At 42.7% G+C, this 18,055-nt stretch overlaps 1 protein-coding gene and 1 long non-coding RNA gene across 2 annotated transcripts; both read right to left on the bottom strand.

Moving 5' to 3' along the window:
- Positions 1–245: 245 nt before the first annotated feature.
- LOC123441221 lies at positions 246–735 on the bottom strand. The gene is made up of 2 exons (XR_006630441.1): positions 618–735; positions 246–450 (listed from the first exon to the last, which is right to left on the bottom strand). It is a non-coding gene; the product is annotated as an uncharacterized LOC123441221 (long non-coding RNA).
- A 1,127-nt stretch (positions 736–1,862) lies between these two features.
- Positions 1,863–4,513, bottom strand: LOC123442316. Its single transcript, XM_045118329.1, has 6 exons — positions 3,105–4,513; positions 2,727–3,001; positions 2,605–2,641; positions 2,523–2,562; positions 2,128–2,431; positions 1,863–2,041 (listed from the first exon to the last, which is right to left on the bottom strand). Exons 1-6 carry the CDS (start codon positions 4,511–4,513, stop codon positions 1,863–1,865), a joined length of 2,244 nt encoding a protein of 747 aa, XP_044974264.1.
- Between the last annotated feature and the right edge of the window lie 13,542 nt (positions 4,514–18,055).

Genomic DNA, 18,055 nt, shown 5'->3' with positions numbered 1-18,055 from the left:
CTCGTCAATAGCGAGGCTCTCGTGGTTAGTCCGTCAATTTTAAGTCAATAGGCGTCATGTGAGTGCGTGTGTGCGCATTTATGCAAGGAGGTGCTCTCGTCAATACCGAGGCGTTCGTGTTACTTCGTCAATTTTAAGTCAATAAGGGTTACGTGATTGCGCATGCGTGCAATTTCTGATGTATCTTGTGTTTCTCAAAAAAATGGCGATCAACATGTACTGTCACATGCATGTTACAAGAAGAATTTATTAAAAGATCACATCATGTTCCATTGTTTTACATACATGATGGAAAATTGCAACTCTAATCACAGACTAGACAGTAACACTCCTTGGCATTCATACAATAAGCTTTCTTGACACGGTCTCCCCATTCCAACCAACAGGCCTCCCGACATTTTGGTTCTCCACATACAGGGGCAATAAAACCCATGTATCCTTTGCAACTCTCTGTAGACAAGAACATACACCAATTAAACAATTCTAAATTAAGAAAGTTCCAAAGAAATTCATGCAGTTCATTTGACAATGCTATTCTACTCATGTTGGCAGGAGAAAGGAAACATATACATATATATATATATATATATGTGTATAGGAGAGCACTGATTTTGTACCAGTTAGACTGAAATTTTCCATTAGCACAATCACCATAAAGCAAAGAAGAATAGTTTTCCCCTCCATGAGATTATACACAAACTTATTCTTCTCGCTTCTATCTCAGTGTCTGAAACATACATGGTGCTTGCGTTCTTTTGTAGGCTAGCCCTATATCTAGAGCACATTTACTCCCAATTCACGCAATAAGATAAAGAAGATTTCAACGTATCCCCACCCCATCCTTAATTTGTACAAATTGGTTGTATATTTAATATGATACCCATTTATAATGTTATTATATCTCTCTAGATCTACCCTGTGATATTAATTTTGAAGATAATTTCCCTATTCATGTGAATAAGATAAAAAAATCACCGTATCACTGTCTGTCCTTAATTTGTACAATTTGGTATGTCCATCTAATGTTATTATATTTGTTTATATCTATGTGATATAAATTTTGGAGATACTCCAAATTGTACACAATTGAATGTGATACAATCATACCTATAGCAGTAAACAAAAAATAGCCCTTCCCAAAAAACAAATGTCCTATAAATTGATGAGTACAACTGTTGACACCAGATTTTGGCACGGAAGAAAATCTTATTAAGATGGATTCAAAGGAAGAAGTGCTCCACATAAAAAGTTTTGTGGTGTTGACATGAATATTTTTGGAGTTTGGGTCATCGCTGTCCAATCTGATATTGAAGGCCGAAACTGTGTTCGAAGTGCTGAGATTTCATATTCAGAGTACTATTCGAACTATTAAGCCAACAAGACAGCCTCATATGCAAAGTTGTCACAATTGTGATTCTGAATCGGATCGGAAAGTCTTCGGTAGAATCGAGTCGTAGAATCAAGTCGTAGAATCTAAGATTCTACGCGATCCTACCAGTACAATACTTTTAGACATTTCCGTGTAAAATTTCATGAACAAATATGTTTTGTGAGCTGCACAAAATCAAAACGGAGGAGTTTTTGTAGTGAGCGTGCATGTGCTTAAAATATATGTTTTTTGGTACAACTCACACCAAAAAAAATTCATCGTGAAATTATGTCGAGAGGTAGTGTACATATGTAAAAAATTAACATGGTAAAATTATATAGGATAAGCTCATAAGAAGAAGTAGAATTCAGCATAAACCATAGGTCTCCGACATATATGTTCATTAAAGGGCATAGTAACAAATATGTTGGTTCAGCCTGAGCGGACAATAGTAAATAGTTCACTAAGTTGTTGAAAAATAACAACCACTCAATTAGTACAAGTCGTGCAAATTTAGATGATCATCCTCGTTGTCTCTTGATGGTGCAGCACTAGTAGCGCCTCTCTCAGATGTAGAGTGTACTTGATTGTTTCCATCTTCACCAACTTCTTGATTGTTGTCCTCAAAGTCATACCCATGAAGATATTGGTCCAATCCAAGATCATCACCACCTGATAAGAAACGAAATTAACGGTGATTTCTAAAAACAAGGAATAAAACAATATGTAACATATCTGAGTAAAACGACTGTGCGTACATGCTTCAGTTAAATTATTGACCATATTCTCAACTTTCATTTCAGAATCAGCCTCTTGTTCTTTCTGTGCTTCCCAATGGGCAATTCTATCTAGAGCACGCAACCAATTCTTTTGTGGAGGCAGAACAGGATCCTCCTTTTCAGTTATCCATTCATCATCAGAAGATACATCTTCTAGATCATAGGTCACCTTTGCTTGTCTTATTCTTCTAGCTTGCCTATCAAACAACTTTAGATTGTACATGACAAAGACTAGATCATTCATCTTCTCTTGATGCAAGCGATTTCTTTTTTTAGAGTGTACCTACATGAGTTTCAGAATAATAGCTAGCCTTAGATCATCATACATACTATGTAACTTTCCAAAGAAATATATTAACAAATAAAGTTCTTACTTGCTCAAAGGCGCTAAAATTCCGCTCGCAACCTGAAGAACTACTAGTTAAGCTCAAGATTTTAATAGAAAAAATTTGCAACTCTGGAACATCATCCCCATATGAATCCCACCAATCGGCTGGTGCAAGAAATCAAGACATATTACTTACACAGAACAATAACATGGTTATAGAGTTAGTACACACTTTTATAAAGAAACTAACCTGGAGATTTCTTTGTTCTAGTCATGACAGCCGAATCCATTCCAAAAAGACCTAATCCATTTTTAAATGCATCTAGTTGTAAGTCTATCTTCACTCTTTCAGCTAGATTAGGAACCATTTTCTCAAGACATGTGTAAAGGCCACGTTTCACTTCCGCGGCCCTAAAATTGTCACTGTAATGGCAATGTGGATTTAGGTAGTATGCAGCAGCATGCAAAGGCCTATGGAGCTGTGTTTCCCATCTTTCATCAATAATCTCGAATATTTGCTTATACCTATGAAGAGATAATGTAGAATATTAAATATACAGAAAAATATTAAGACCAGGATCTATAACATATTTAACATAAAGCATAAATCAACGATGTATATATGTACCTCTTCTTCACATTGCCAAAATTTAGCTTTATCTTTTGTTTTGCAGAGCTCATCTCATCATAAATAAAAGGCATAGCGGGGTTCTCATCTGAATCAACCAATCGAAGAACTCTTATAAGTGGCAACGCAGCCTTAAGACAAAGGGCAACATTAGGCCAAAACCCACGGCTATCCAATACAATTTGCTGAACTTCCTTGCCTTCTCTTGTAGCAGAAAATTTGCTACCCCTCCACTTGTTTGAACTAAACATGTTGACCGGTGCACCTTTCAGTTCATGTAGACATCCCAATATCAAATATGCAGTAGCAAATCTTGTGATCGCTGGCCTAACTAACTCTCTTCCTTTAGTGAACTCCCTCAGCCAAGAGAGTGGTACTGTTCTCGAATAAATATATGTGCATATTTTCCGACCTTTTGCAATAGTTACATTGTGCATCTTCATCTTTTTCTCGAAAGCTTCAAGAATTAGATCAATGCAATGTGCAGCACATGGTGTCCAGAATAACTTTTTCCTCTTTTCCACCAAAAGTTCACCCGCTGCCTTGTAGTTAGCCGCATTGTCGGTCACAACCTGCACAACATTGTCCTCTCCTACTATCTCAACAATATCATCTATCATTTCAAAAATCTTGTTGGCTGTTTTGGAAATTTCAGAAGTATCAACGGATGCCAAAAACACAGTACCTTTCGGGCTGTTCACCAAAAAGTTGCAAATGGATCTTCTCTTTCTGTCGGTCCAGCCATCCGACATAATTGTACAACCTGTCTTTTTCCACTCTTGTTTAAATTCAACAACCAGATTCATTGTTCTCTCAACTTCTAGCTTGAGATATTTTACTCGTATTTCATGATATGATGGAGGCTTCAGATTTTTACCATATTTGCCTATCATTTGAACCATCTTTGTAAATTCAGGATTCTTGACCGCATTGAATGAAATTGCGGACGTATAGAAGAAACGACAAATCTGAATACAAACTTCCTCCCTCTCTTGTTTTTTGTAGAATTGATTCACAGTTGTCTGGGTTTTACTCTTGTTTGCCAGCTGATCTCCAACATGATCTTGGTCATTCTCTTCTATGGCATTTACTTCATGAGAATCAGTTGCTATCTGTTCTAACTTCCTCTTCTTTGCATCACTCTGTTCTTCCTGACATTGTAACAGCTTCAGGAACATTGCTCGGACATCATCGGGTACTTTCGAACAAGGCTCCGAATTAAACCGAGTGCCTGCCAAATGATGCTTCAGTCTGTAAATCCCTCCTCCTCTAACAACAGAGCAATACTTGCATCTTACAGTCTTCTTTTTAGAATCAACTTCCTCTCCATGACCCCATCCAATGTCAGACCGATTTCCAGGAGCATTTTTCCTTTTCGTTTTACCTTGGCTAGCAGTTGTAGTCGACATATTGCCCTAAAATAAATAAAAACAAAAAAATAAGAGTAGTGCTACTTAGAAAGTAAAGCACATAAGTAAGATAGCAGTCTAATCACTAGACTTTCTAGCCGATCATTAACAACAAGTCTAGCAATTAGTGACCAGCTAGATATTCTATTAATCGGCTTGTAGTGATCGGCTAGAAATTATAGTACAGAGACAATGGATGGATCGGATAGAATACAGTACAGAGACAATGGATGGATCGGATAGAATACAGTACAGAGACAATGGATGGATCGGATTGAATACTAGAAACAGTGATCAGCCATTAGCCGTATAATTACTAGAATTCTACTATCACGACTTCACGAGTAGTAGTAGCAGACTTGTTGTATACATGCGCAAGCACAACCATTCACCCCACCCAGATCTGAGACTTTTTAATTTAAAAAGTAGTATCAAGCTCGTGTATTACCTACGAAGTGGAGAACCTTTGTGATATTCTCGTCAATCCCTTTCTTCATCCATATGCTTACCAGCTCGGATTAGATCTCAGAAATTCCTAGGGCATATTTAGATGAGAATATCGAAAGACGAAGAAACGGAGGCACAGCGGGGCGGCCACGAAAGGATAACGATCCAGGAAGGAAAAGAGACAACTTATATAGGGCTTAGCGTATTGGATATCTACCGTCCATCTTTAGTACAAAGGCACGATTAGAGCTTGAGGTAGAGTCGTTCATGGTAGCGACTCAGCATGCGATTTTACACGATCCTACGACTTGTAGCTAGACTCCACAGTGACTCAACAAAAAACAACTATGCTTGCGTTTTGGGTCGTTTCTTACGTGTAGGATCGTAAAGTCTTACGATTTTAAGATCCGAGTCGCAATTCTGACAACTTTGCTCATATGGAAAAATGTTCAACAGGAATTGTGTTCGCCTCGTCGAGGCGATCAATTTATATATATTTTTTGTCTCAATCCGAGTTCGTGTGCGACCTGAAGGGACAAAACAAGATCAGGCTAAAGTTCCACTCAGGAACCCGAGTGAAAAGTTTGCCATCCGAGTGGAAATTTGCCATCCGAGTGGAGTGCCATCCGAGTGGAATTTCCATCCGAGTGGAGTGCCATCCGAGTGAAATTTACCATCCAAGTAAAATTTGCCATCGGAGAGGAGTTTGCCATCCGAGTGGAATTTGCCAGCCGAGTGAAGTGTCATCCGAGTGGAAAGTTTACCATCCGAGTGAAGAATCCTAAACATCCGATTGAAAAGGTTTGAAACCGAGTGAAGTTGGTCAATATTTAATCGGAAGATGAAAGATGAGCGCAAAGAGTTGTCTAGATGACTTTGTATGGAAAAGTGTTTAACATGATAGTTGTGGGTATCATCAAGACGGTTAAATTTGCATTTGGAGTCTACGGCCCGTAGAAATGATACAAGATTCGGACAATACAGTCAGCCGAGTAGCCGAATCCAACTGGGAGTTAAAGATGATCTCGTGGAGTACTCAATATGACCTTATTTGGAAACGTTGTCAACAGAAGAGTTGTTCGTATCGTTGAGACGGTCAATTTTGATATATAAATCGTTTCAATTGGAGGTCGTATGCAGATTTTGTGGTCCACGCAAGGAGCAAGACAGAAGATTGGGCCAGATTTGGGCTGAATCCGAGTTAGACTGGAAGTAGGATTCTAGGACGTGATTTGCTGAAGTTTTCTTGTAAGGAAAGACTGGATGAATCCTTTGCTTGTACGGGAAGTTCAGACGCCTCTTATATATGTTGGGGGTGACGGCCGATTGAACAACCACAATCGAACAAATCAATATACTACTTTTTCATCTACGTTTCATCTCTACTTCATTTTTATCTCTCGTTCTTCGTTGTTTCTCGAGTTTGAGAGATGTGAATCCCGAGGCTCTAGGGGTGAGAACACGTCACGTGTACCCTCGACGCGGGGGGTGATGCACCATAACTCACGTCGAAGGAGACCCGACAGACAGCGCGATACGCAAGACAACCGGCGTCGAGGGTACACGTGACGTGTTCGTGTATCAACAATAACTACTACTAGATGGGCATCCCACCAACTGCTCACTGGCGTAGTACTTTTTTTGTCCTGGATTGTAGTTTATCACTGAAGTGTAAATATATAAGTATTTGGAGAGATGGATACTAAATTTTCGGTATAGGTTGGCAAAGGAAAAAAAAATCGTTACGACAGTGCTATGTATAATGTAGTATAGCCTAGTGCCATTTCATTGCATCATGTTCATCATACATCCTTAGGCTCTTTGTGTGATGCTATCGCATAAGTGTCTTTATTTACTTATCTATATAAACCAAATTACAAATAATCATTGCAAACATGCAATTGTTTTGTTTATTAATAGCCACTTGATGGTGTTATACCCAAGAGATAGGTCCATACATAGATATGGCTCATCCTAAGACCAAAGACCATCAAAAGAACGGTCGAAAATACAATGGGCCAAGGACTGTGGATCGGGCCCAATGAAGCTACAACCCACGACACAAGATACCCTTCTTGACTCAAATTTTGCCAATGAACGGACATGCTCCTGATTTGCATTGTTTCCTGCAAAGTCTCTTGGTGATGAATGTTACCTAGATCAGCATACTCCAGCCTCAAGGGTGCGCTCAGAAAATGGAGACCAACAAAAAAATTCCATCGATAAGATGCATAGCCAACCACCCAAACTCGTGTAGCTGAAGACAAACCATATTATAATTGACATGTTGCTTAAAAGAGGATGACTTCACACTAGTAGAAAATAGGGCTATAGTCCCGGTTGGTAAGGGTCTTTCGTCCCGGTTCACCAACAGAGACTAATAACTTGGAACTAAAGCCCCCCCCCCCTAGTCCCGGTTTGCCACGACCCGGGACTAATTCCCTTCCACGTGGTTGGCAGCGCGTGCGGGGGTGGGGGGCGGAGACCTTTAGTCCCGGTTGGTAACACCAACCGGGACTAAAGGATTCGGGGATTTGGAGGTTTGGGGTTTATTGTTTATTTTTCCTTTTCATATTCTTTTTTTTATTTAATTCTTTTTCATTTCAAACATATCTTACGCTACTACATACCGTGTAGGACCAATCATATATCATAGAATTTTTCGTATGAACAAAATATATATATATATATATATATATATATATATATATATATATATATATATATATATATTTGCCAATTTGGTATATACAATTTCTCCTACAACTTGTAGATCATTACATGCATGCATTAATTGGTGAAATGGTGTTCTCTTTTGAGATCTATGTCTCGAAATTTCCTCTTGAAGTGCTCGTACGCGTTCCCTTGGTAGGTGCCTATCCCGCATCTCATGCATCTTTAAAGAAGGAGACCGATATGAATATATTAACTGTGTGTGTATATATTAGGCCATGATAAAAAAATGTGAATAGTGTTTACGTACCCCAAGAGTTCTTGCATCTTTGCTCCTTCGTTCGGTCATAAAGCGAATGTTCTCGCAAACATAGTATGCACATAGATTAGTCCCTGTGCCTGCCGCATGCACCACTTTACGAGAATAGAATTCAATCAGATAATAATCAAACATTATAATGGTAACGAAACTAGAACAAAAGAGATGCGCAGACGTAGCTAGTACTACTTAATTACCTTGAACGTTGACCCTTCCAGCTTTGGTTTCCATTCACCGCGAAACTTCTTGATAAACTGTGTCCAAACCCTGTCTAAAAAAGAAAAATAATAAAGGAATCATTGATTACTTGATATCAAGAAATGAACTAAAGAGGCCGACATAGTGCGATAATGATTGAAATTACGTGTCGAGCATCAACCTCGGGTTCATGTACTATTTAGGGTCTTTTCTTAGTGAGTCTACTACTTGAACTTTTCCCTCGTCAACCTTAATGATTAGCAAGATCCAGTGGACACAACGTTGTATAAGCGGCCATGCATAACTCATCAAATACTACATTTACAACTAAAACATAGAGTAAGCAAAATAGAATTTATATTACAAGACAGTAACACTAACCTGAAGTTGTAAGGAAATAATACTTTTGGTTGGGTATTTAGTATCTTCAAAAACCGGAACAAGTTCTCCTCTGTTTCATCTTTGTGCTTTATTAACGTCTCATCACAAGTGGTATTTGGGTCAATGAAGCCAATGCAAAAGACTCCATCTCTTTTCATTTAAAACATTTTCATTTTGCATAACACCGCACAAAAGAATATAGTGAGGATAATTAGAGGCAAATGAACGAGCTGATGAGCTAGAGACTTAAATTACATAAATAAATCACTTACACACAATAGCAACTGACCAGAGATTTGTCAAGTGCGTCTTAATTGAATAACTGCCACAATTTTGGATTATCAATCCACAAATCTTTTTCATTGAAGAAATACTCTGCCTTGACTTTCACCATGAGGCTGTGTCGCCCGAGTTTTGTTTTCCTCGTGTACCAGGTATGCAATCTGTACATTTGCGTTGGTAGATCCTCGACAAGATGAGACCTGATGAGAGGTTTCCCGGGGGCAAATGCCCATGTTAGTTTATCCCCTTCCACCGTGGGCATTTCCTCGTCGTTTAGGAGTTGTTAGATAGTGACACTGGCCTCTCTAGCCATTTCTTCAACAGCACAGGGATCGACTATGACCTCGGTACCCACCTTGAGCGACGGGATCGATTGCACTGACTGTTCTCCCAGCTGGGGAATGGTTTTCCTGCTTTTTCTTTACTACAGACCAACTCCTCCGTTAGCCCTTTTTGATATGACTTGCTAATAGAGCGTTCATAGTCTGATTGACTTTTCTTCGGAGGCGGTTTACCAAGATTGGACAAAACGCGTTGTACGGTTTCCAGAGGTACTATATCCTTTGGCGGCGGGTGTAGTTTCGGTTCAAAATGGGCCTGCAATTCAGCAGCCGTTGTGGCATCTCTTTCCTCCGTGTTCTTCTTGTAAGCCAACTTCTTTTTGGCAGGAGGGGAGGGTTTCTTCCTTGGCGCTCTCTTCTGCTTTGGACTCTGGTTCTTCATCAAAAAATTAAATGAACGCGGTGGTGGACTCACGTTGGGCTCCATGTTGGGGTGGGATGGAGTTGGCTCACGCGGTGGCGGACTAGCGCCGCGCTCCGTGTCGGGGTGGTGGGGTGGAGTCGGCTAACGCGTCTGACTTGGAGGAGGTGTCGGTGGCCTTGGAAAGACGATGCACTCCTTTCTTCATAATTAGAGGCCACGTAAGACTACTTGCAGTGTCTGCTGTTGGGGAACGTTGCATGGGAAACAAAAAATTTCCTACGTACACGAAGACCTGTCATGGCATGTCCATCTACGAGAGGAGATTTGGATCTACGTACCCATGTAGATCGCACATCAGGAAGCGTTAAGAAACGCGGTTGATGTAGTGGAACATCTTCACGTCCCTCGATCAGCCCCACGAACCGTCCACGAACCGTCCTGCGATCCGTTCCGATCTAGTGCCGAACGGACGGCACCTCCGCGTTCAGCACACGTACAGTTCGACGATGATCTCAGCCTTCTTGATCCAGCAAGCAAGACGGAGAAGTAGATGAGTTTTTCGGCAGCGTGACGGCGCTCCGGTGGTGGTGACGATCTACTCCTGCAGGGCTCCGCCCAAGCTCCGCAGAAATACGATCTAGAGGAAGAACTATGGTATCTATATTTGAGTTGCACGTGGCAAAAGTTGTCTCAAATAAGCCCTAAATCACCACTATATATAGGAGGGAGGGGGCGGAGGCTTCCCTTGAGGACCAAGTCCCCAAGGGGGCGCCGGCCAGGAGGAGAGGAGGATTCCTACTCCAATCCTACTCCAATTAGGATTGGAAAGTGGAGTCCTTCTCTTCCTTCCCACCTCCCCTTTTTTTCTTTCTTTCTTTGGTTTTCTTTTTATGGCGCCAAGGCCCTCTTGGGCTGTCCCACCTACCAACTAAGGGCTGGTGCGCCACCCCTAGGACCATTGGGCTTCCCCCGGGTGGGTTGCCCCCCTCCCCGCGAACTTCCGGAACCCATTCGTTACTCCCGGTATAATCCCGATAATGTCCAAAAACCTTCCAGTAACCAAATGAAGTCATCCTACATATCAATCTTCGTTTCGGACCATTCTGAAAACCCTCGTGACGTTCGTGATCTCATCCGGGACTCCGAACAACATTCGGTAACCACACATATAACTCAACTATACTAAAACATCATCGAACCTTAAGTGTGCAGACCCTGCGGGTTCGAGAACTATGTCTGAGGTACTCCTCGGTCAATATCCAATAGCGGGACCTGGATGCCCATATTCGATCCTACATATTCTCCGAAGATCTTATCGGTTGAACCTCAGTGTCAAGGATTCATATAATCTCGTATGTCATTCCCTTTGTCCTTCGTATGTTACTTGCCCGACATTTGATCGTCGGTATCCGCATGCCTATTTCAATCTCTTCACCGGCAAGTCTCTATACTCGTTCTGTAATACAAGATCCCGTGACTTACACTTAGTCACATTGCTTGCAAGGCTTGTGTGTGATGTTGTATTATCGAGTGGACCCCGAGATACCTCTCCGTCACACGGAGTGACAAATCCCAGTCTTGATCCATACTAACTCAACAGACACCTTCGGAGATACATGTAGAGAACCTATACAGTCACCCAGATACGTTGTGACGTTTGATGCACACAAGGTATTCCTCCGGTGCCAGTGAGTTATATGATCTCATGGTCATAGGAATAAATACTTGACACGCAGAAAACAATAGCAATAAAATGACACGATCAATATGCTATGTATATAATTTGGGTCTTGTCCATCACATGATTCTCCTAATTATGTGATCCCGTTATCAAGTGACAACACTTGTCTATGGCCAGGAAACCTTGACCATCTTCGATCAATGAACTAGTGAACTAGAGGCTCACTAGGGACAGTGTGTTGTCTATGTATCCACACATGTATTTGAGTTTCCAATCAATACAATTCTAGCATGGATAATAAAAGATTATTGTGAACAAGGAAATATAATAATAACTAATTTATTATTGCCTCTAGGGCATATTTCCAACATCTACTGCCCTTCACCTCGAGGAATGTCGAGCTCTAGTGACTGATATCCCTCCATCACTTCGTCCACCCTGACACGAGCATAGCTAGCTGGAATCGGATTGGAATGGAAGGTTGCATCAGGGGGTTTGTTAAAGTATAGCCGTCCGCTACCTTCATGGATATGTTCTTGAGTTTCATGTGTAGCTCACAACTTTTTGCCTCTGTGATTTCATCCACGGGGTAACGAGCTAACAATGCATCGTCGGCAATGACCCCTGTAGAACCCACACTGCTTTTCTACATCGCTGGGATGGTGCTATCCAATGTTGGATCTGATTGCTCCAACCGCTGAGACGCCCTTTGCTGGCTAAGTGTGTCGATCTGCTCCTGTTGTCGCAAGTATTTGCGTTCCAACTCCTCAAGCCGGTCAGCATCATGATTCTTCTTGGTTGCCTCCAGATTCTTCTTTCTCGAACGACTTTTTAAGAGTCATTCCAGTCCTTAAACCCCTCAACCCACGGAACAATGCATTTGCCTCGTGTTCATCCCAGGTGTTCAGTAATTGGTTAAACTATGATATTGCAATGAAATTATACAAATGAGGGTTGTGGCTTGCCTGGGGGTGATGGAACCATGTAGGAGGAGGTGCGGAGAGTCCGCGGAATTAATTGCCGGAAACAGTTCTCTCTCGGAGGGGCTGTTCAGAGGCAAGGGGAAAATGGTCATTTTCAGAATGCAAACACATAATGAAAATGATACCATCATGACGGGCTCTACGGGACGAAGACGTGGGCTTTGGAATCACCTCGATCGGAGTCATGAGGAAGGAGATACAAGGGTTTCTCTATCAAGGACTAATCTGTAAGAAAAATAATCACAAAGAGGCCCTTGACAGCACGGCCGGTCGCGCACTTACATGGAATACGCCTTCCGATGGGGAAGACGAATTCCCGGTCGAAGCGTCTCCACTTATTCCAGCTGGCCGAGCCTTCTCTCACCGACAGGTGGGGTCAGGGCCCACCTGTCAGGTCCCTCTCTCTCCTCCTTCCCTCCTCTTCTTCCTCCTCCCTTCTTCTCCCCGATGCCGCAGCAGAGGCTCGGCTCCGGCGGGCCTCCAGCGCTCCGGTGATCCAAGGACAGGGGCGAAGGCGTGGATGGGATCAACGGTGACCGCCGCATACAGAGGTGAGCAGCGTGGGCCTCGGGGGTGGTCGAAGATGCGGTGGCGAGCCGAGGCTGCGAGCAGATGCTCTGGTCGATTGGAGGGCTCCGTTGACGGAATCGACCGGGCGAGGGTGCAGGGGTGATCCAAAGAGAGGGGGAAGGGGACTGGGAGAGGTGTGGGTTATCGGGAGGCTCCGGTCATGGCTATTTATAGCCGGGCGGGGCGAGCGGATAAGTCCGACCCTTGTGGCGCCCTTAGCCACGCACTGGAGCTACGGAACGACGTGGATGGCCGTTTGTGGCATCGGGAGCCTTCGCAGAGGAGTGGAGGGGTCTCGCGATGGTGGCCGAAGCTCCGTTGACGGCGGCGCCGCGACCGCGTCGCAACAGGACGACGGGGCCGACCACAGGCTATGGGACGAGTGGGAGAAAGCTTCAGAGGGCACACGTGTGTGGTGGGGAGTTCTCCGGCGCTCGCGGACAAGCTGGGGTTGGCCGGAGATGGCCTCCGACGAAGCCAGTGCACATAGCACCGTGGCTGCCAACTAGAGTCGTGGTCACCACTGGCACCACGCGTCCGCGGCATCCAGCCACTTTCAGGTCTTGTCAACGCGGTGCATCAGAGGTTGGTAAATCACTAGGTAGGAAAGAGAAATCAAGGGTGATCCTTTTAGGTTCCAAAACTACCAAGCCATAGAAAAGCAAATTCAGACTAAAATCAAAAGAAAAAAGAAATAGACAAAATCTAGGGTGTAATGAAGTGGTCAATTCTCTCATGGAGTGGGAGAGGGCTACATATAGGAAACCCCAAATCTGGTCATTGGAGTTGTGTGCGCACTAAGTACCGGACATCCGAAGTCCGTTGGTTTTGGCTGTCGACAAGTATACCGAACATTCTGTAGTCACCGGACATATGGTGGCATGGTGAGCCACAGGACATCCGGCAACCACCAAAAGTCCGTTAATGCGGTTGTTTCCTAGTATTTTGTATAGGATTACCGGACGTGTCCTGTGTATGCTGGACATCCAGTGTCAGATGAGGGCCCGGACAACCGGTGGGTACTAAACATCCGGTATGGCAGTGAATGCAGTGGAACTCCAAGGCTCTTTTGTCGTTCCATATGTATGTGTACGATAGGAGTGGTGTATGTTGTGATGGTGAATGATGTGAGTGGAGAATATTTACAAGGAATTGTGGGTTCGAACAAATCGTTCACAATGATCCCCTCTTAATAGTGTATAGTGTGGGATCCAGATGCATATGCATGCAAGAACAGAACAAAAATTATATGCTTCATATCTTTATTTCTTCGGTCTTGAGCAATATCAAATAAGGTGGGTCCATGATACACGCACATGTGTACTTCAAAAGGGACTAAAAACCTATGATATACTTAACAAATATGCATGATTAGTCCCCTATATATATATATATACATATATATTGTCATCGGCATCAAAATATAAGCTGCCAGCAGATGCCGCACCGATCATCCATCTTCTTGTTCATTTGTTTCATGACGTTAATTGCCCCCTGATCGTAGAACCATTTCTCGCAATAATCTGCGGCGACGTGGGCCTCCCCAATCTTTCGTGCCGCTTCATCATAAGCGTGGTTGCCAAAGTCCGTGCGTGCGTGCTCGAGGGTGCGGACGGCATCGTTGTATCTGTTGATGCACATGTCCAGTACGAACCCCAGTTTCTCATCACGCTTCTGCTCGTTCTTGGCCTGCTCTTCCTTACCGGTCTTTTCACCTTCCCTGGCAGCAGCAGTGCAGATGTCCAATGAGATGCTTTGAAGCTCTACCCTGGTGGTCGCATTCATGCTCCGTGGGTCAGACCTAAGCACATCCATGCACTCGGGATGATCACTAATGCCCTTGCATACAAAGGAGATGAAGTTGATACCCGCGAGGGAGGAGGGAACGAAAACCATGAGGATAATGGCTATGAGGGTGGAATTAGCTAACAGGGCCACCATTTCTATTGATAGAGAGATTAATTTGCTCTTGTTCTTGCTTTTGGTTGTGTTGTGTTCTAGCATAGCATATGACTCACAAGTATTTATATACACAGCAAATGCCCCTACATAATGGAGAATCATAAATGTGAGATCGTCAAGGCACACACGTTTGTGAAAAGACGATACGCAGTCATAAATAGAATTGAAAGTTAAAATTTTGTGAAAAGATATGCAATAATAAATGGTTGTGACCTCAGCCTGGTTGTAATGGATAGTATCATATACTAGTATCATGCATATGATACTAATGTATGATATCACATCTGTGATGCATAGTATCATATGTTAGTTTTTTTAGAAAAGGAGGCTGAGCCCCGGCCTCTGCATCGAGTGATGCATGCAGCCATAGTATCATATGTTAGTATCATAGGATAATTCATTTATTGTCATGCAAGACACATAGTAGCATATCATTTAATATGATACGTCATCATAATATGATACTACCTATGATACTTCTTTATTTAATTCTATGTCACCTCATTAAAATTGCTTACTTGGCATGCATGATACTTTCATTACGGGCAGCCTAACCACTTGAAAATATTTCAACCTTTCACGAGGAGAGCAAATATTAGTTCTGCACCAATTAAATAAAAGGATTTGCAAATCAAAATATATATACATATTGTAGTGAATAGATTTCTCCTACTTTGTATTTTTTATAAAAAAAGATACATAGTAATAAATGATTGTGACCTGACGTTTCATATCCGTCATGAGGAGCGCAAATATTATTCCCATCACAAAATTAAATATAAAAGGATTTGAAAATCATTATCTATACCAATTAAAGTGAATCGATATCTCCTACTATATCTGCAGTCTATCGCTATAATATGCACGATTCAAAGTCGTTAATTCTACGTTACGTCAAATTAGTTTTACGTGTACGGAGTAGATACTATGATCTCTATAGATGTGCTGAACTCGATCTGACATGTATTGTTTTTTTTATTCATTTCACACTTTTTTGCACCCATTTTCATGAAACGATAGGGACTTTTCAAGGCGACAATGACCGGGAATTCGACAAAGCTAGCAATCGTGACTTCCGTCTCCCCTTTCACTTCTTCTGCCCCTGCACGTTTAAACAAAATGGGACAGTAGAATGAGTTATTTGATCCACTAATGACGTCCTGCGTACACTATTTTTCCAGGCGTCTATACCTTGTTGGTGTTGGGCTGAAGCCCTAAGCGTCGCCACCCATGTACTTAACATACGTCCTACCAAAACCCACCCTTGCTCCCTTAACCCCACACGAGGTCCTTTTCTCCACACCTCCTTCCTACGACAACCTAAGGGTTTTTTGGTTGCTTGTGTTTTCCTGCCGCTGCTTCATCCTATCCTGCGTTTTTGTCGACTATCCTACCGATCACAAAGGCTATTAATACCGTGATCTAGTCACAAAATGGGTCTCCTTGTCTCGCCATGTGGTCTTTGATGAAGTTGTGTTTCCCTTCGATCTTTCATACTCCTTCTATACCTAAATATTTGTACTTCCTCCGTCCCGAAATTCTTGCCATGCTGGCATTTTGCAATTTAGTACTCGTCCTTTTCACGACCAAACTCGTGGTCCTCGTCGTTTTGCTCATTCTCCTCCGATGCCGGCCGGTTTTCTTGCCACCTCCCCCCAGCCCCCACCGCCCCACGCCACCGCCGCCTTGCTCCCCCCTCCCCTCCCCCACGCGGCGCCCCCATGCAGCCCCGTTCTCCTCCGCCTGCCGCCCGCAGAGGAACCTGATGGTTCAGGTTTTTGGAGACGACCGCCCAACAACTAACGCCCAAAGCCCGCTGTCCTTCCGCATGTGCCTGTCGTCGATCACCTCCTCGTCGTTGACCATGAAGGTAGCCCCCTCCATGGACGCCGTCGACCCGAGCGCTGAGAAGCACGGGTGCCCCTTTTCCACTCCCAAGGTGGAGGAGCCCACCGCTGAGCTTGCCGGAGCACTACGTGGCTTTACCAAAATCGATTTCATCTCGCTCGAGCACTATGCGGCTGCACTAAGGAGCCACAGTTAAAGGTCTCATTTTCCCATTTTTTCCTCCCTTTGGTCTCTTGCAGTTTCTTCTTCATCTTCTTTGATTGGTCTACTGGAAATAGAACAGAGCTAAACAGAGCAATATATTGTTGCATGGTGGCTTTCGACGTTAGGGACAAGCGAGCAGGTTGATCTATCTTTATTCTCTAGGAGGGCATGCACCATGTTAAACATCAACTTGCGGAATTGGTGCTTTCAGTTAACTGAAATTACACCAAACAATTTCAATTATAAGATGTCCTCTTGCATGAACTTGAATTGAAGTTGTCCCTCTAAAAGATGTTTTAGCAGATGTTTGAACTGAATCTAAACTAAAACTGATGGATGTGGAGAGAAGAAGCATTCCCATTTTCATACTTGTTGGAGAGTCAGCATTTTCTGTTGCAGGATTCGATAAATAGTTCTGAGATGGATGGAAGAACCCTTAAGTTTGTTGTTCCTCTTTTTGGAAAAAATAGTTTGTTGTTCCTGCACTCAATGGTTAGGCAGGGTCAGGTATGATAAATCCCTGTGACAATTTCAGGTGTCCATCAAGTATGTATGGATAGATGGATGGATTGTGTGAGATGATGAATGCTGACGATTGTGCGAGTGTGGTGGCTGTGTTTGTACTCGGAAAGGAGTGGCAGTTCAAGGATTGGCCCTTCAGTGATCATGTGTACATCTTGAACAAAGGTGAGAGGGTCTCTTGCTATTCTAGTGCTTGTGTGTTTCTATATCTGCGATTTGTGTTGGCACTTAGGTGAGAGGGTCATGTGGTGTGAGTTTAGTTAGTTTTTGTTCAACAATTATAGAAATAGAAGATCACAACATTTGTTTGATAATGTACCAAATTATTGTTAAGATGGCATACCCTACGACGACTAGTTGTTCTTGTTTGTCAGCTTAGTACTGTTGAACCACTGCTGAACTTGTGGTTTTTATGTCAATTTGTAGCGTCTATTGTTGAACTTCTACTGATCTATTGATGTACTCTTGTTGATCTACTGATCTTCTAATGTTCACTTGAACTAGTGTTGATATCTAGTCATGTTGCCTTTTTGGCTTTGTTTTGTGAAATTTTCCTTTGAGTGAATCAAGTAGCCACATCAATGGTATTCAGAACTGCTCTGTTGATGGTATGTTTACTGTATTTTTCGGCACACCAATTGTTTTTATCATCGTCTGTAGAGGTTATGCTTATGCTACTAAATTTAAAATTGAAAGGAATTATCATTTACTAGTCGTGAACCCGTGCTTCGCACGGGATAGTTTCATAACACTATACCGAAACCATA

This window comes from Hordeum vulgare, chromosome 3H, assembly GCF_904849725.1.
Source record: "Hordeum vulgare subsp. vulgare chromosome 3H, MorexV3_pseudomolecules_assembly, whole genome shotgun sequence".
In the NCBI taxonomy this organism is placed as follows: domain Eukaryota; kingdom Viridiplantae; phylum Streptophyta; class Magnoliopsida; order Poales; family Poaceae; genus Hordeum; species Hordeum vulgare.
Note: the sequence above shows the minus strand (reverse complement) of the source record. Positions and strands in the feature narration are given on the sequence as shown.